Source organism: Centruroides sculpturatus, unplaced genomic scaffold (assembly GCF_000671375.1).
Source record: "Centruroides sculpturatus isolate CEXI.00-Female unplaced genomic scaffold, Cexi_2.0 scaffold881, whole genome shotgun sequence".
NCBI lineage: Eukaryota > Metazoa > Arthropoda > Arachnida > Scorpiones > Buthidae > Centruroides > Centruroides sculpturatus.
This window is the reverse complement of record NW_019385179.1, coordinates 60,124-80,707: the sequence shown is the minus strand read 5'-3', so window position 1 is coordinate 80,707 and position 20,584 is coordinate 60,124. Positions and strand designations below refer to the sequence as shown.

At 25.9% G+C, this 20,584-nt stretch overlaps 1 protein-coding gene across 9 annotated transcripts in view; it reads right to left on the bottom strand.

Moving 5' to 3' along the window:
• The window catches only part of LOC111635815 (FERM domain-containing protein 4A-like), a 92,301-nt gene that overhangs the window by 17,517 nt on the left and 54,200 nt on the right, over positions 1-20,584 (bottom strand). For 6 of the 9 annotated variants that reach the window (XM_023380912.1, XM_023380913.1, XM_023380911.1 and 3 more), the window contains 10 exons: positions 19,384-19,482; positions 16,467-16,551; positions 14,572-14,651; positions 11,893-11,976; positions 9,915-9,980; positions 9,474-9,531; positions 8,026-8,112; positions 7,747-7,823; positions 5,564-5,705; positions 1,110-1,254 (listed from right to left, as the gene is read on the bottom strand). In XM_023380912.1, the coding sequence (XP_023236680.1) occupies positions 1,110-1,254; positions 5,564-5,705; positions 7,747-7,823; positions 8,026-8,112; positions 9,474-9,531; positions 9,915-9,980; positions 11,893-11,976; positions 14,572-14,651; positions 16,467-16,551; positions 19,384-19,482 (923 nt within the window). Of the gene's footprint in view, positions 1-1,109; positions 1,255-5,563; positions 5,706-7,746; positions 7,824-8,025; positions 8,113-8,759; positions 8,818-9,200; positions 9,293-9,473; positions 9,532-9,914; positions 9,981-11,892; positions 11,977-14,571; positions 14,652-16,466; positions 16,552-19,383; positions 19,483-20,584 lie in introns of those variants that run through there. The other 3 variants (XM_023380910.1, XM_023380916.1, XM_023380917.1) reach the window with 3 other exon arrangements.

Below are 20,584 nucleotides of genomic sequence, written 5' to 3'. Positions count from 1 at the left end.
GCGTTGAATTTTCGTCGATGTTAAGCCTAACGAAGACTATTGTATCGTTAAAAATTATTTTTTTATTTTGTACAAACAAAATAAATATATTGAAAAATATAAAAACAATAAAAAATTATACTTCAAATGTTAATTTAGTATCAAAAACGTAAAATATTTGAGTAGCCCAAGACATAGCCAAAGATTGAAGCACCACATTGGCAAAAATTTAAATTTGCCGACTGGAATTCTTTCAGATGATTGACGTTTCGGATGATTGACTTTCGGAAAATCGACGCTCTACTGTATATACATTTATGATTATATAGGCAAATTATGTATATAAATGTACAAAATTATCATTATTGCTTAATTTTGGTCTTGTATTAACATTCTTATTTGATTTTTATTTCTATAAAAACTATGGTTAGAAGCACTATTTCTTTTCTATTGTATAGTTCACTTGGTTATAATTATTTTAATTATATATTGCAATAACTGGAAATATCTTACACTATAAACACAAGATTTTTATGGTGAAAAATTACTTTGAATCAACTGTTACAAGAAAAAAAGCCATTAATTTTAATCTGTATATTTGCAATTTTTTGATAAAAGTCCACAGAATCTATATGAAACAAAAAAAAATAATTTGAAGAAAGAGTTTGAGATATTTGAACTTGATTAGAAGCAAATTCAATGAAATCATTAGATGTTTGATTATGAATCCTGAGAACATCTCAAAAGACTGGACTATTTTATGGTTCTGTTCAGAGCTATGAAAAGAATCAAACTTCAGTTTTATAAAGTAATGTTTGTCCATGAGGTTATAGAATTTGAAACTCCAAATAAATAATATCATGAACAGTTTTTACTATAGATTTGAGAGATAAGTGTGTTTCACAATGCCCAACATGGCAGTAACAAGTGTAGCTGGTTCACAAGTCCTACTTTCATTTGATCATTCTGATATTGTAAAAAATAAACCAGTAAAATTTATTTTTAATAAATGAAGTAGTTTGACAGTAGTTTCAGTAAATGAATTATATTGACTTAATGTAAATAATATATTTAAACATACTGCTTTATATATACAAATTCACAAAATTGCATAAACAAAAATTACAAACCTTCTAATTTAAGAGCTGGTAAACTATGGGAACTTGCACTGAGACTAAGATTAGTATGAGAACCTGATGACGATGATATTGAGTGAGCACTTCTGGATAATTCTGATGCTATATCTCCAAGATTACGAGCAACAGGAGGTAACGTCTGCATAGAAATCGTAAGTTTTAATAAATTAATTAATATAATGTTACATGCAGTATTATTAGCTTTGATTAATAATACAAATTTTAGCATATTTTAATATTTAAAATGTTTAGAAATTACAAAAAGCATATACCTTTCAATTTCATAATTTATATATTAGTTAATTTAAATACAGTAGAATCCACTTATTGTTATTGTTGTTTAATATATGCTAATTTTGATAATAAGTCAATAAATACTATAAAAATTTTGCTTTCTGTAATCAGAATTCAATTATAGTTAGCTTAAAAATGCCTATTTATCTGAAGATAAAATTTTTAATTTTCTCTGCCTCAATGTGATTGTTAACTAGTTTTAATTATTATTTTCTTGCACTTTAAAGAAAGAAATATTCTGTATTATCATTACCATAAATTCTGAATCTCAATAAAGAAATGCATAATTTTCTAATCAGAACAGTATTTTTTATGTAGCATTCGCTGGTAAATATAATATAAAGGATGTATGCATTTCTAAAAATAAAGTTTAATAAGTAAAAGAAAGTACAGAATTGACAGAGACCAATGTGCAGACTTTTTCCTATTAAATAGATTATACAAGGAGTAACATGAGTCTTGTAGACTTATTCTCTATGTCATTGAAAAGTCTGTTGGTGTAAAATTTATGATTTCATTGGTTGAAATACTTATCTATTATCATCAAGTATTATCTAAAAGCTTTTTAGTGTCATTGCTGTAATTGAACAGATAATCAACTCTCTCATTTATTAAGATAATTCTTGAGCAGAAAAAAGTGAAAAATTACTTGTATCAGTTTATAAAAATTATAAAATGCTGTGACACTGAACAGCAGATGAGAAGCGTGATTGCACCACTGAAATAAAAAAGAAATTAGTATATTTTTATATATAAAGGAAATTAATTTGCTTAGGTAACATCCTGTTTATATTGCTTGATATGTAAGGGTGAGAACCCGAAGTTTAACAAAAATAAATTTTTTTTCATCATACCTATTTTGACAACCCATACATGGCTTTATTTTATATAAGTTTTAATTTTAGTATAGAGACTTTTTGGAAAGAAAGATGAATGATGTAAGAATTACAATTTATGTTTATAGTTTAAAATTAAGAACTACAATTATATACTTTGTGTTTTTTAATCAAGATAAAAAAGTTTTTTTTCCTAATAATAATGTATTTAAGAATTTTTAAGTTTTAGTTAAATTTTTTCACTTTCAAAATTTATTAATACTGCACAGGTATATACACTACTTTAAACCCATAAGATTATAATGGAGCTGAAAGATTCATGTTCAGAGATATACAGTAAAACCTGTCCAAAACAGTACCTGAATAAAATGGAAATCTGCCTAAATGGGAAAAATTCTTTGAAACGGAGCTATATTTTTATGTTAAAAAATCCTGTTCAAAACGGAAACCTGCCAAACTCGAAAAAATATTTGATATAGTGCAATTCCAGTTTATGCAGGTTTTACCATATAAGATATATGTATGTAGTGTAGGTTTGTTCTAAGTACTGTACACTATGGTGTTTGCTTAAAAACATTTCCATATGACGATGGAAATACGTTTTTAAGCACATGTCCATGTGCCATAATGATTTGACAAAAATTTTTAATTAAAACATAATTTTAAACTTATTATTGTTAACAATTTCACAGTAGAAATAGCTTTCATATGTCAATCAAATAACAGGAAATATGGATTTCATTTATGTTAAAATTCAATTTACTTACTGAATTATTTGGCATTTAAGATAGGCAATGCCAGTGCCCCGTGCAAGAATTTGCATTTAGGCCCATTAATTAGGTTTGGGAAATTAATTAATAAAACAAATACACACATTTTGGGCTCCCCTTCCAAGTGGGTTTTGTGTGGGTGCACCTGTTGCAGCTGCCTAGTTATGGCATTAGGCAATGCTGTCATTTTGTAATAAATTTAAGGATTAGAATTAAATTATTTCATTTACAAAATAATTTTAAAATATCTAAAAGAAAAAATCAGATATTTAAAGCAGAATTTGATCCCTACAAATGGGGCAAATTCATTATCAAAAACATTAACTCAATCTTCATTATGATCTTTGCTTTGACAAACATAATTCTAAATTACATATAACTATACAGTTGTACTATGATTCTAAATTACCTATGTATCTGGAGATAAAAATTGAAACAAAGGTCTACATAATATAATTGTTAACACTGCTTAGCTTGTAGAAGCTGTAGGATAGTTCCATTCCTTAACATCCAAATGTTTCTACACTACAGTGGTACCTCAGGTTACGAACGCCCCAGCATACGAAATTTTCAGGATACGACATGAAATTCGAACATATTTTTGTTCCACGATACGAACANTGACAAAGTTTCATACAAACTTTCATCCCCTATTTTATCCCCTTGGGGGTAGAATTGATCAAAATCCTTTCTTAGCGGATGCCTACGTCATAACATCTACCTGCATGCCAAATTTCAGCCCGATCCGTCCAGTGGTTTGGGCTGTGCATTGATAGATCACTATGTCAGTCACCTTTGAGTTATATATATATAGATTAACAGATACCTTGCCTATTCTCCATATGAAGACTCCTCCAACATGGATATCACCTATCGAGATAACTAGACGAGGATAGCCCTTTCCACTAACGGATATTGCCAAATCTCCATCACAAGATATCACCTATTTCCGAACTGTTTCTATCATCAAACTGTCTGTCCAACAACCCCTCTAGCGAAGACAAACTCTCATAGTTGGAACATGACAACCAGACAATTCATCAGGTATTTATCTCAATGCACGATCCAATGTTAAACCCTCTCTCTCGTGACCACTGCATTAAATAGGTCAGTTAATCTGATATTACAATATATGTATCCTGTAACCTTTTTTTTTGTGATTATTAAACTGTTATTTGTTGTTAACCCTAGAGTCTGAGTACACTACTTCTGTCGCACTGTCTTTACACACTCCATCCAGAATCCGATCGCTCATGTGGCCTACTTTTAAACCTAAAACAAGACACGATGGTGTCAGTCCTGACAAGGCATAGAAGAGGTGCTGACCCTCAAGTCACATAAGATGAACTTCACAATTTCTGATGTAACTGAAACATGTAACAACTACATTCATTGGCTATATAGGATTCTCATGTTAAAAATGCTTGGATGCTATGCACTCCATCTTCTGCTCTCTTAATGCCTCTGGTAGGTTGCTTCTTACACTCAGGTGATCAATGTAACTAACCTAACTTATCTATAATAGCAAGGATTGCCAACTGTCCAGTGCTATTGGTCTTGTCCAATTGAGAGGTCAAACCAAATACCAGACAATTTACTAATTATTGATAATTAATTGATTATATTAAATTAACTATTTTTGTCTAAGATTCTTAAATGTAATATTTATTCAAGATAATATGAACCATAAATCCTTTCTTGGCAGATCTATACTGTATGGATGGCACAATGACTTTAATTTCTGGCAGTTGTTGTGTTATATATATATATATATATATACCATGCTGAGGTATGCAGGCTGAGTACAAGATGAAATAAGTGGCAATGCAATAATCTATTTTTTAAAAACAAAAAAATTCTTTCAAAAATAGGCAGATGGAATTGAAGATTAAATTGATCAAATTTAAATTGGCTATGAATGAGATTGAAGCTTATTCCTTATAAAATATATATTTCTAAAAAGCTATTAGTCTCATAATAGAACATTTTCAATTTGAATAAAAATTTCAGCAATACAAATACAGATACAAAAACCATGTAGTTTCAAATGGAACTAAATGTGTCGCTACGATTTTCACAAGATACCATTTTTAATGTTAATTCAATAATATTAAATTTAAAAAGTAATAATATGTTTTTCGATGGAGTGATTATTTACCAATCACTCTAATTATTAGAGAATTAATCACTTGATTATCAACAATTAGCAATCATTAAACGCTACTTCTCTAAAGCATATAAATGGAAATAGATCAGCAATGACATGAAGAAGAATTTTCATAAAAATAGGTAAAGATTCGAATTAATTTCTTTTCCTCTCCTAACAAACAATACAGTTCATTAAATAGAAAATTTTTTGTAATGTCAAATAATTTGTTGTGTGAGAAATAAAAATATATAGAAGCATAGACTTAAAAACATTCAAGAAGAATGCATGTTGTATATTATTTAATATATATGAAAATAAAAACAATTCTTTAAGAATTTATTTAATACTACTACTATAATTAAAGTTTAAAAATTATTAATTTTAAAAAAACAAACTAACTTTTCCGTGTTTTCTATCTAAATAAAACTGATGTTGAGATACAGCCATGCTCCATATTGACTTTGTTAGTATTGGAGAAATTGTAAACCACACATATACAGTTACATTTCCAGGTCCAAATGTTCTTCTGTTTGCAGGAAGTCTGAAAGTAAAGATTACTTATTTATTCTGATATATATGATGAATGCTTCATAAATTTATTATCTAAAAATTATCTATTTTAATTCAATTAATTTACATATTTGTCATCTTTTTCTACCTACAGATTCTGACTGAGATATGTTTTACATTAAATTGTGAGATTATTAATTTTAAAATGACAAAATTAAAATAAACTGCAAAGTTAACACATTTCGATTGTTAATCAGTTACAAATAATTCTAAATGTAGATTCTCTAATTAGTACACAAATCCAGAATATTTATAACTTATTGTCATTGCTATTTTAAAAGAACTGTCATTCAGTTAATTCTTTGTATGGAATATAAAATTCTAGTTGTTACTTCTTTTTGTATTTCATAAAATAATTTAAAAAATGAAATTCCATGTTTTTTACATGGTTAGATATGCAACTATTTTAGTCTTTGTAATTTGATTAATTTATTAACATCTAAATACGTACAGATTTTAAGTAAGACAGTGTATTATAACACCAAATAAAAATAAAATTATTATTAAATTTCATGTGAAATATAAATTATAATATCAATTATGTTAAAAAATCAACTAATGAGTTATTTGAAAACTAAAAATAATCCTTATTGGGAATGCTTCAATTCTCTATAACTGAGATGTTTTTTGAAAGTTTTAACTCAAAATTGTTTTCAGACTGAAATGAATAAAAATATAAATACTTTATTAAAATGTCTTAACATAAATTTATTTTATTTTTATTGAACCAAATCCTGATCTCTACAAAGCTCTCCATCCAAAAGAGGAAAAGCACCTTAATTAAACTAAATTCTCAGAAGAAAACTTGTTTAACTCTCTTACTACATCAGGGAGTCAATTAACCTAAATTCTCCATAAGATTTACCTATAGAAGAAAATACAAACATTTCAACTGCAGACCTACGATCTATAACACAACTTCAACTGTCATATAACATCAGGCTATAATTTGGCAATAATAATATACTAAAATACAAGTATTATTAAGGAAATAATACTGGTAGTATAGATAATAATTAAGTCAACTATTTTAGACCATGAGTCTAAAATAATTGACTTAATTATTCCAGCATGCATACATACATACATACATACACACATACATACATACATACATACATACATACAAGAAAGACTTCAGTCATACAAGAGGTGTTTAGCTTGCAGAAAAGAGGGTAAGGGAAAGAGGAAGGGAAGAAGGAGGGAGAGGAGTTAGATAGTAGAGAAAGATAGGATCCCTCTGAACGGTGTACGTATGGCTACAGTACCGTCTATGTTTGATGTTGGCGTGCAGTTTTTATGCTGCAAGACCATAGTCCCTCAAAGGGTCTAAAAGAAAACCTGAGTGTAGCGAACACCAATGATTCAGTGCCGCCACAAATAGCTAAGTGTAAAAGTAAGTGCCAAGTGGCCGTTAGTAGGAAGACTACTTTTCAAGATTTCAGATACTTAGCTTAAATAACTTTGTTAAAGTAAGTATTATTAAAGAACAAAATGGAAATAAGGAGTAAAAATCACTTTCACATATTAAAAAAATACTATTGTGTAGTATAATTTATATTGATTACATTTTGACAGTAAATGCACTCACATCAAAATACTGTAAAATAGTAATATTTTACACAATTTTATTGATCAAAAAATAATCCTTATTTACATTAGATATATAATGAAATCCAAAAACTATAGAATAATTTATGAAATTTTTAATTTTTTATAAAGGTTATGATTTTCTCAAAGATCAAGTATTAAATATTTATTCTAGATACATAAAAAGAAAAGGAAATAATACTGGTGGTATAGAACATTTATCTACATATTATTAATGAAAACAATATAATACTATAGATAGCATTATATTGTTTTCATTAGTATGAAAGCATGTTTGCCATAAATCATATTTAAAACATTACAGCTTATCTGCATTACATTGGGAATCTAATGTACTGTACATACATTCATTTAACCATCAATTAAATCTTAATATAAATTACAAAATTAATTTATCAAACCTTTGAGCATCGTGAACTTCAATAGAAAATTTTCTGTCTCTGAAATATAAATTTTCCAACTGTTTCCACAAAAACATCTGAAATATTACATAAATATCGTATATTTTATCTTCAACATATTAATTTAATTTTACTGATTTTATTAGATTTATAGTTTGAAGCAAAACATAAATTCGTATATGTAGAAAATAATCATAATCTATTTAATACTAAAACATAAACGACATATTATAGCTCATTCATTTTATTTATGTCAATAATTATGCAAAAACATTTTACCTTTCTTGGTATTTTTCTATCTGAATGATCATATTGACTAATTCCTTTGAAACTTATTCCTAACCACCAGGGCATACCAGTTTTATCCTAAAATATTGATATATTTATTTTAATTATTTACACTTTCTTCATATTCAATATTAAAGCAACTATTATAATTCTATTAAACACTAAAACCACAAAAAAAAAATCCCTTAAAATTAATTTACCATTAAAATTTTGTTACACTTCATTGCAGGAATCATATGAAATATTTAACTAAAAAACTTTTATGACTTCTTTACAAAACTTTTTAATGGTAAAATATTTCATTTACATGCATAAGGTTCAAAAATATTTAAATCATGGGTCTAGAAGTATATGTAGCTAACTCTAAATTCTGCAGTTTTTCAAAAATTGAGTATTCTTATTATATTTTATTTGGGACCATAAACAGCTAAGTAGAATTCAAAAGAATTACATAAAATAACAAGTTTTTGGTGGACAATCAAAAGTTAGTCCAATTTTCAAATCCTATTTTCTGAAAATAAAGGTTTCATAGTTAACTGTATATGGTTCTATACACAGTTAACTATGAATCGATATTGGATTGGTATTATAACATTCAAAATTATAGCAGTTCTAGAGTTAAAGAATGAAAAGACGTAAAGCGTTAACATTATATTTAAACTGATGTAGGTATAAAATACAAAAACATAACAAATAAAATATAAATTATAGTCTTTTCAACTTACCTTTACTTCAAAATAATGAACACCATATGTTGGTAAACTTTCAACAACTGTCATGTAACTGGAATTACATAATAATTTTATTTTTAGTAGAAATGTTATTTTATAAAAACTTTTTGTTTAATAGCAAATTCAATTAAATACAATATATCTAGATTTGATTATTTTACAAAAAAATTAGTTTTTGCTTACATTTAAAAAATAAAATGAAAATTTCCCCTAAGTTTAAATTTTTTTGTTCTGTATCTTTCTGTATTTTATGATCTTAGCTAGAAATTTTGTTAATAAATGAAGAAATGAACACATCACACATAGTTTTAGTATTTTAGATTAATGATATATACAACAATATACTAAAATTTCAAAATTAATGTATTTTAAAAATAAAATATTAAGTTATATTTTTATTTATATCAGTCATTTTATTTAATTAAAAAAACTTACTTTACTATTGCTATTCCTCTAGATTGTCCAGATATCTTACAATAATGCCCAATAATTTGTTCTTCACTACAAACAATAAATTAATGAAATAAATATTATTATTTTTATACTTTATATTAAGTTTTAGTAATTTTAAATTATTTTAAGATTAAAAATGCAAATTTATTGTAATTTTTCTTATATAAGTTTAATTTATACAAATATAAACATCTGTAAGCCCAATAGTTATATTAAAGCCAANATAAAATATAAATTATAGTCTTTTCAACTTACCTTTACTTCAAAATAATGAACACCATATGTTGGTAAACTTTCAACAACTGTCATGTAACTGGAATTACATAATAATTTTATTTTTAGTAGAAATGTTATTTTATAAAAACTTTTTGTTTAATAGCAAATTCAATTAAATACAATATATCTAGATTTGATTATTTTACAAAAAAATTAGTTTTTGCTTACATTTAAAAAATAAAATGAAAATTTCCCCTAAGTTTAAATTTTTTTGTTCTGTATCTTTCTGTATTTTATGATCTTAGCTAGAAATTTTGTTAATAAATGAAGAAATGAACACATCACACATAGTTTTAGTATTTTAGATTAATGATATATACAACAATATACTAAAATTTCAAAATTAATGTATTTTAAAAATAAAATATTAAGTTATATTTTTATTTATATCAGTCATTTTATTTAATTAAAAAAACTTACTTTACTATTGCTATTCCTCTAGATTGTCCAGATATCTTACAATAATGCCCAATAATTTGTTCTTCACTACAAACAATAAATTAATGAAATAAATATTATTATTTTTATACTTTATATTAAGTTTTAGTAATTTTAAATTATTTTAAGATTAAAAATGCAAATTTATTGTAATTTTTCTTATATAAGTTTAATTTATACAAATATAAACATCTGTAAGCCCAATAGTTATATTAAAGCCAAACCCGATGTAATCGAGCAATCGCTAGATTACATCGGGCTATATTCCTGCTACTATTAATAATTAAATGCTAAGTAATTTAGCCAGACGTAACTGAAAAATAAATGTGTTGACACAGTCTAATTTATAGTCATTTCTGTGCATTTATTACACTCAGTATATTGAAAACTTATTTATTTTATATTTATTTTAATTACAAATAGGAAATGTCAAAAGGTAAATGATGCTTCACTCCAAAATATAACTTTTCTTTGGTGTATGATCAAGTATTGTGTTATTTAACCAGATTATAATCAATGATTAAATAGCAACCAGTGATTAGTAATTTGTGAACACCTGTATATAGGCAGAAAGTAATTGTGTATGTATTTATGCTCTTATCACGTGGTTGTGCCACTTTAGCTAGCAAATAGAAATTTTCACTCAGTATCAAATAGAGGAAAAGCACCTTAATTAAACTAAATTCTCAGAAGAAAACTTGTTTAACTCTCTTACTACATCAGGGAGTCAATTAACCTAAATTCTCCATAAGATTTACCTATAGAAGAAAATACAAACATTTCAACTGCAGACCTACGATCTATAACACAACTTCAACTGTCATATAACATCAGGCTATAATTTGGCAATAATAATATACTAAAATACAAGTATTATTAAGGAAATAATACTGGTAGTATAGATAATAATTAAGTCAACTATTTAGACCATGAGTCTAAAATAATTGACTTAATTATTCCAGCATGCATACATACATACATACATACACACATACATACATACATACATACATACATACAAGAAAGACTTCAGTCATACAAGAGGTGTTTAGCTTGCAGAAAAGAGGGTAAGGGAAAGAGGAAGGGAAGAAGGAGGGAGAGGAGTTAGATAGTAGAGAAAGATAGGATCCCTCTGAACGGTGTACGTATGGCTACAGTACCGTCTATGTTTGATGTTGGCGTNTATTATTATATTAATAGCATCAAAATCATGTAATAGAAAATGAAGATGACATTAATTAATAAATTTATTATATTTAAAGATAAAAATACAACCATTACAGTAATTGTACTATAGTGGTTGTAACTTTTCTGGCCACAGATATATATTATAATAATGGTTGGTAATAATAATAATGGTAATAATGGAAAATTTAAGAACTCCATATATATGTGAAAAATACATTCTTAAAGTTATTATTATACTATATACATTATTATATATTATTATTAACTTACTATAATACATAACATAAGAAATTAATAGTTTCATTAAAAATCTAATCCATAATAAATGTAATAAAGTGAAACAATGGGTACATTGCTTAGTAAATCTGCTTTAATAAGTTAAGCTATTGTAGTTCATATTTACTCCAGAAATAATGCAAAACTGTAGCTGATGTTATAAAAATTATTTTATTAGAGGCAACCAATGACATATGTATTTCAAAATGTACAAAATTTTATAAATACATTGCTGTTTGCCTCACCATCTTAAATTTTATCATCAAAACTTCCAAACTTTAAGAAGTTAAACTATCTTTTAGTAAATCACTTTCAATGCACTTTAACTAGCTTTACTAGAAAATATACTGAATAAAAAACAAAATTTACAATAATTACTTTTTTGTCATTTAATTTGCAGTTTTAAATCTATTTATCATTTTATTGTTTTACATAAAAACAAAATAAAATTAAAATTAAAATGTTGATAAAAATTAAATTCAAAAATAAATCATACCAAACAGGAAGTGAAGGATGTTCTTTCAAGACATTAGTTGGAAGAACAGGCAGTTTCTTTAATTGTTCTTTTGTTGTCTTTTCACTATCAATAAATAAAAATGGTTATATAGTAAAAATTTTAATATCTCCACAATTATTTGCATATTGGCATGATAAAAAATTATTATTAGCATTATACCATTTAAATTTATTCATTATTGCACAAGTTAATTAAAGTTTATGTAACTTTGAAAAAGATCAGTTTGTTTTGATTTGCCCTCATATTTGTAATAACAGAGTATTCGCTATGGAATTCAATGCATTCTATTGATTTCTGCCAGTCCTTGAAAATTTTGAATTGGCCAAAATTGAATTGTTATGTTAGCAACATACAAATAAACATTATCATTTTTTCATACACATATAACAAAATGACATTTACTCTGTATACTCTAGTGGCCAAATAAAGTGTCATATTTCCCTGCAATTCTTTGAATAGATGCATCAATAATCATTCTTTGTAATAATATAGATCTAAATATTAATAATTATTAACTATAACAAATAATTTTTCCAATAAAATTAATCTTTTGGTTGATTGTGTCCTATTCAGTTAATATTGGCACTTAGTACTATCCAGACATGCTATTTTTATTTGCAATACTTGCTTAACCTAGACAAAAAAGCCCCTGTCGAATCTCGATAATCCAGCAGTTCTCTAGTTCAACACATCCAGTAATCCGACACTAGGCGACTTGGATATTACTGGCACTATTGCCAACTTCCAGACAAGCTTCCCACTAATTCAAAAACTCTAATTTTCACAAAATTTGAACACTTTTCCACTAAACATGACATGGCATCAAGTCAATATTCAAGATTGTTAAGCTCATTGTCTTAGACTGCCCGAAAAAAGTAGTCTTATGACATAATACTGTGAGATCAGCCAGGACGTAGGTCTTAGTCTACGCCACTTATGGGCACTAGTCGGTAAGACCAGTTCTCTAACTTTAATAGGAGAGCGTTATCAAAATTGATCTGAACGGCGAAGTTCAGATGCTCGTCAGGATTCCTTGACACCAGTTAATCAATCTTATTATACGCGGATTAACACGCGTTTGCGATCTGATTCGGAATAAATTTGGGGGGCCTTTTTATTAAATTAAACAAGAGTAAATTTAATAAATCTAAACAAAACGAATACAAATAATCGATGAACGACAATTAAGCGACAAGCTATAGGCTAAAACCTATTCTATGTTAATGCGCGATCGAGAGAGAGAGCTCACAAAATTATTCTAAACATACGACCTGTTTAGTTGTCGTCGTCTTCGTTTCTGTAGGTAAAGGACACCTTGTAGATAGAATTCATATTACTTTCATGCGGGAGATCAATTCGTGCACAAAATATAAAAATATCACTTCTACGTGTAGACTCGGGACTTAGTCTATGGGACTCCGTTAAGGGCGTTGGCCATCAGGAGGAAAACTGCATGGAGTTTAGATGCTTCGGATCTGTCGAAGCACTCCGTTAAGGGCGTTGGTCATCAGGAGGAAAAATGTATGGAGTTTGACACTTCGGATCTGTCGAAGAACTCCCGAATTCGGACTAATTTCCCTTATATCGCCTGAATTTCGACCAATCATCGTCCAGTAACTCTTTCGTGAGAACGGACGAAAGGGGGATGAATGAGGGGTAACCATTTCCCATCTGAGCGAGATTTTTAACCAGATACGGAAAAACAGAGGATGTTCTCTTCTGTGAAAGGAAGTAGCATCTGTTATCTGGTTTTTCCCACGTCTAAAACACTAGTTTTCTCACCAAAAACGAAGTATTATTTGGTGACATTATTTTACATAATTAATAAAATTATTAACTTAGACCCAGGGCCTTTCGGATCTCACAATACTGTATAAATATAAAAATCAGTCCCCCAAAATTTTCCACCAAAAAATATTGTACCATACCTCCCACTTTATTTAGTGAAAATCTACCAACATGAAAACACTGATTAATGGCAAAGGCAGTGTGCTCAGATGTTTTGATCAACAGTCCAACTTGTTTTATTGAGTCATTAACAGTTGATTCCACACTGTCAAATTCGTTTATGTGCCACTGAATTTGCTTTACTTCCAATAATCCCGAAATCTCCTTAATCTGACACTGTTCTAGTCCTAAATAGATGTCAGATTACCAAGATTGTACTATACTTAAACTTTTTAACTTTTCATTCTAACAATTGTGCTTCGACTACATTCTTCTCTAATTAACGTTTGCTTCTGTCATAACTATTGAATTTCTATTTAAATTAAAAATATAGGCCTGTTTCCTTATCTTCAATGATTGTTTTGGCCTAAAAAAAGTTATCTTTTTCCTTACATTTAATAGTATAGACACAGTAGTAATATACGATATGTAAATATAAGTTGAAATGCTCTGTAATTTGATCAAATTCAATAATTTTAAAACAAATACATTGATAGAATAACTGATTTTAAACATATAATAAATATTAAATAAAATACATGCTATCAAAACTTGATACTTAAATTTCTATATTCAAATAAATAATCATTTACAAAAACATTTATTAATAATGTACAGTACATGATAATTTTTTGAATTAAAAAAAATGTAAAAAATTTCTGTTATGTAATTGAAATTCCTATTTTAATAGTATAAACAAAATAAACATACTCAACATAATCGCCATGAGTTGCTTGAAGGACAAGGGCAGCCAAGTGGAATGATGTGTCACTATCAACTTCTATTGTTCCCTATATAAATTAATTAATTTCATTAAATAAGTTGTCTTGAAAATAGCTAAACTTTTAACTAACAGAATTAAAATTATTGACTTTAATTATTAAAAAGTTAAAAAAAAAATTATTAATATACTCACAAAATTATCAAAGTAAACAAAAATAGTATAAAAAACTGCTATGATTGAATAAAACAAATATATTATAGTTACTGCTACATTACAATATACTGTATTATATATTAAATTATATATTCTACTAAATTACTTAAATGTTATCATCATTGTAATTGCTGCATAATAATGTTAAATTTTTCTAAGTGATTATTAGTGTAGATAAATAAAACTGCTTCTAAATGAGAGCTTATTTGTTTTGTGTATATTAAAATAAGCAAATGCTGTATCTATAAACTGGATTATCTTTGGGATATCCATAAATTATGTCGGCATTTTTTTGAAATTTTTACTCACCCCCTGAAAATTACGCTTTAGTTATATGTTTATACTTATATATTAATTGAATATATTTTAAAAAATTAAAATTAAAAACAACGAGAATCTTCTTGTAAAGAAAACAAAAAATAAGCAAATATATGCATATATTTGATACCTTTCATATACTCATTGAATTCATTATCAATTATTATTTCTATTTTTATATGAGATGATTTAATTCCTCTTAAGAGTTGTTTTTGTACAAACTAAATATATATTTTAATTTCTTCTTTAGATAAACATATGATTTCCACGGTAGAATTACTCATTGAAATACTATATTCGATTACTCATCTAATAAAAATAACTGAATGGATCCATTATCAATGCATTAAAAGCATTCTATTTCAGAACCATATGTTCAAACATTTAAAAACTTTTTCTTGAAACTTTTAAGAAGAGATTTCTTAGTAGTTAGATATTACAAACTCTATCTGTAGAATATTAAGGTCTGTAGTGAACTGATAAAATGATAAATTTTCTAAAAAAAATTTTTGTTTATTACTAAATTTTTATAATGTTACGTTTTTATGTATATTATTTTTTAAAATAAGTTAAAATAATTGAATAACTTGACTTAAATTGAGTCTTTTAAATGAATTAGAATCAAGTGAGATTATTAACAACACTCCTGAAAGCAATTTGAATATGTGAATGCAAATTTTAAGACTTGATGGACATATAAAAATTACATTTGCCTTTGAAACTTTTATCTTAATTGAAATTGTAAATATATCATCATATAATAAAACCCTGAAATTCTAAAATATGTAGAAAATTTTCCTACACTTTACTGTTAAATAATTTATTAATTTATGTTCTACTATTCACTAAAATAATACATTACAGTTTACATAATCCAATAGATACATTTTAAGACAAAACAATATAAATTTCAATAATTTATATGTTTTAGATATATAGTTTGTGAGTCTTGAATTATTTATACTGTGATTGTAATACAGTAATTAAAAAATAGAATATAAATTTTAGGATATCTCAATTAAAAATACATGCATAAATCATTAATCACATGCAGTATATTAAAATATTGAAAAAAAAATATATTAATCTCTTTTATTTTATATCAATATAATGTAAACTTGGTTGTTTGAATACAGTAAATAAATTTTTAATTTATTTACTGTATTCAAATAACCAGTGTATTAAAGATAGCATATAGACATACAAACTTATTATATAATATTCTTAGCTTTGCAATGATTAAATATCCATTAAAGTTGTATTTGTATAAATTATTGTTTCATTTAAGTTTTTTAAAATTAATATAAATTTTCTAATTTTATTTTATTATAAAATAAATAAATTTTCTTACATTAAATATTAATAATTGAGCTTGTAGATAAAATGCCTCTACTGTAGCAACATCTCTTAACTGAGTAATACTCTCCACAAAATACCTGTAAATTCATATAAATTATTTTATAAATTTATGTAATTTATATTATATTAGCAAACATTTTCTGTCATAATTTAATAATTTTCTGTTCTAATAATTATTATGTGTTGCCACTTTTCAAAATTGCTGACTTGGACGTTTTAAAGTTACAATGTTATCCAAGGTATGCGCATTGTAGGAAACCATAAGAGTCATGTGCAATGTCATTTTTTTTTTTTAACTCTTTCCACCGTGTGGTCACTAAGAGAGCCTCTTTTAGGAAGCCCATTATGGGTTTGGCCAGGCCCACGATGGGGCAACCGGGCAGTGAGGGACGAAGCCCAACATATCCACCCCCAAAATATTGTGTAATGTCATTTTACAGCCAAGAACTGAACAATGTGCATGCCAATTTCAAACCAGTTAGGGACTTGTGTTGGAACAAACCTAATATTTGCAAAATACTCACAAATATTTTTATAAATCTATTTTGTTTCATCATAATTTCAGTTTCTATGAAAACTGGACAAATTAATAATTAATCTGGACCATAAATTTAAAAAAACTAGCTTGTCCGAGTAAAAGACAAGAATAGGTCAGTCATACAACAACGTAAAAAAATATCTCAACTGATAAAGTACACAGCTTTTGTAATGAAAATTATAAATATACAGAAGAAAGTTTGTTTCTTTATACATTTTCACTTGATCTGAGCAAATAGAAAATTTTAGAGACCATCCTCTCATCCAGGAAGAAGTCAATGACTATTTTTTGATTAAATTAAGTTTCAATCCCCTGCCTCCACAGGTCCCTCTTTCTATCTTACTAGTGGAATGGTGGCTTTCAAATAGGAAAATTACTTAATACAAAGTTACCAGCAAGTAGAAAATATGTTTTTAGGAGTTTTTGAAGGTACCAAGTTTAAATATTTGGTCCATTTTTCACAAAATTTGATTAATTGGCCAATTACCATTTCATATTCGGCTGCAAATGGTATGTTAAAGTTAACATTAGTAAAAAATTTAATTGAATTATCTATCTTCTGGTTCAGGCAGAACAAAATGACTATTTTCTGTTGTAAAACATTAATTCCTATCAACTTCACAAATAAAATTGCATCATTCTGTACCATCCAAGTATTGCATTCTTAACAAGAACAAAATATGTATTCAGGCTGCCAAGCACAAATCTTTGGTGCATCTGTTAATTTGGTTTTATTTTTGTTATATGAATTTAAATAAGAATGAATAAGATGATTATTCTTTTCTTAGTAGACTTTTGTCATTTTTATTGTTTTATTACATTTTCTTTTTTCTTATTATAATTTATTTAACACTTCATGATAAACATAAAGATGGTAGATGATGTAAAACTTTAACATTTTACATCTTTAGATGTTTAAAAACTTATTTCACTAACAGAAGAATTGCTAAGTTACCACTAATTTAATCATATGATCATTCTTTAGAAGTTATACAGAAATTCTATATTTCAAACAAGAAATGCATCTTAATTAAAAAATAAAGTTTAAAATTAATTTCTAAACTTTTATTTGTCAGATAAATGATGTAATTAACTACATCTATTAAATCTTGTTTATATCCAATTTGATTTAAAGACTTAAAGAAAATATTACATCATTACATTTTAGCTACTTTAATTAAATGTTGTTCCTATAGCAACCTTGTTTTAAAAACAAAAATCTCAATCTTGAACGTCATCTGTATTCATTTATTCTTTTAATTCTTAAAAATAAAATATCTGATTTGTTTTTGATATGATATGCCCGAGGATGAACGGGAACAATAAAAAAACTGAAATATAATAAACTCTATAAAACAAAATGTATTGTTTTCTTATAATGTAAACTGAAATAAGGATGTATAATGTAAACTGAAATAATATGTATAATGTATAATGTACAATAAAATGTATAATGTAAACTGAAATAAGGAAGAAAAGATTTAGAAAAATTCATTAAAATAATTATTTTTACACGAATAATTTTAATGCATTATTCATATTTTCAATTTGTAATTAATTTAATTTTTAAATTTAGAAATAGAAGTTATTTTTTTCATTTTTAGAAAAAACTGATTGTATTTTAATTCCAATTCATTTAAGTATTAATTTAAAAACCATCTGACAAAGATTATTATTATTACTTCAAGATGTATACAAATTTTTTAATGTATTAAAGTTTACAGTTTTTAAATTCACTAGAATAAAAAAATATATAAATCTAATACTGATTACAAAAACGTTAATGTAATATTAAAGATATATTTTCTATTTTATTATAATATTAACTTCTGCAAAATTAAATTATTTTGTTAAAAATTTATTCTTAAAATATTATATAAAGTACGTAATTTCAATCAAAATTTTGTGAAAATAAATTAAACACACCAAAATCTTTTAATTTACTTACTAGTTAGAAACAAAAGCATTTAAATCATATTTATAGTTTATGTTTATTTCTATTTCATCAATGTCACATTACAAGGAATCTAATATTAAAAATTATTTTTCATTTTTATTTTTAAAATATTTTAAGAATTAAATAACAACATTTTAATTAAATTTGAATATTCATTGAGTATGAGGAAAAGTATGAGTTCAACATATTTAATTTAAGCTATATAATTGTTTTTCTTTTAATACATTAATAGGCTACAAAAAAAAAATAATAATTGCAATATCACTTAAATGATATTGCAAATTTTACTTTTTATGATTTAATAAAAGGAAAAGCAATTACACAGCACATAAAATAATAATTTCTAAGTTATAAATATAATTATGAATAAAAATATTCATCAAATCATCAAAACTATGATTTTTTTACACTTACTTCACCAAAAAGTGCAGTACAAATGAATTCTGTGTTACTTTCTTTGGTAATTCATGTTCTAGTACCCTTCTATTTAATTGTAGCCAATTAAAATGACCCCTAAGAAAAATTTTTAAAATTTTCAATTAAATTCAAATTTATGTTTAAAATTGAGAGTAATTTTAAATACTTTAAATATTACTCTTTTATTTGAAATTATTTTCCTTGTCTTATATTTACTTTAAATATTTACAAAACATATAACAAAATCTAATTTGACTTCTAAAAATGTAAAAAGTTTTATTAAATAAAACATGATAAGATTATGTTTGCCTTTTTTTGCCATTTATTTAATAATCTTGTTTGTAGTTTCAGTTTGTATAATAGAATTATTCAAATTTACTTAATGTATATAACAGCAGAAAAAATGAATTTTTTTAAAATTTCTGTTAATCAAAATATAATTAATATTAATAATCTATCATTTTAAAATGCAATGTTCAAATATTTGTTGCAATATCTTATATTCAATTATTTTATGTCGATATTCCTTTCCAATAATCATGAATTTAAATACTTTATATGTTTACATTAAATACTAAATAAACAAAATAGCTAAAAATTAGGTTATCTAGTTTAAAAATCTAATAAGACAAAATAATAACCTGATAACAATTTTTCATGGTTTATATTTATAATCTGTAAACAAAATAAATTTACAATAACTGAATAAACATGCCAAGGACAAAATTCTAAATGAGAAAAAATTATTATATATTATATATATTTATGTTCTCTCGCATCATATATTTTAAAAATTATTTCTTGTAGCTATTTTGAAACAAATCCGAAGCATTACTAATGACAGTTAAGTCATAAAATCTGATACTACTATAAAAACTGTTTTATGAATAACAAGAAGCTATAATGTATATAATTTAATTAAAACACAAACGTCTTCTAACTGTAACACTGTGTTGAGTAATAACTGTCCACAAAAAACCTCTATCAGTGTTGTGTTTGTTACGAATATTCACTAACGTTTTCGACCTCCACCGAGGTTTTCTTCAGGTGACTTCACCTGAAAAATACCTCAGTGGAGGTCGAAAACGTTAGTGAATATTCGTAACAAACACAACACTGATAAAGGTTTTTTGTGGACAGTTATTAATTTAATTAAATTTATAATTTTAAAATACAGTGGGTGATTGGTTAACGAACA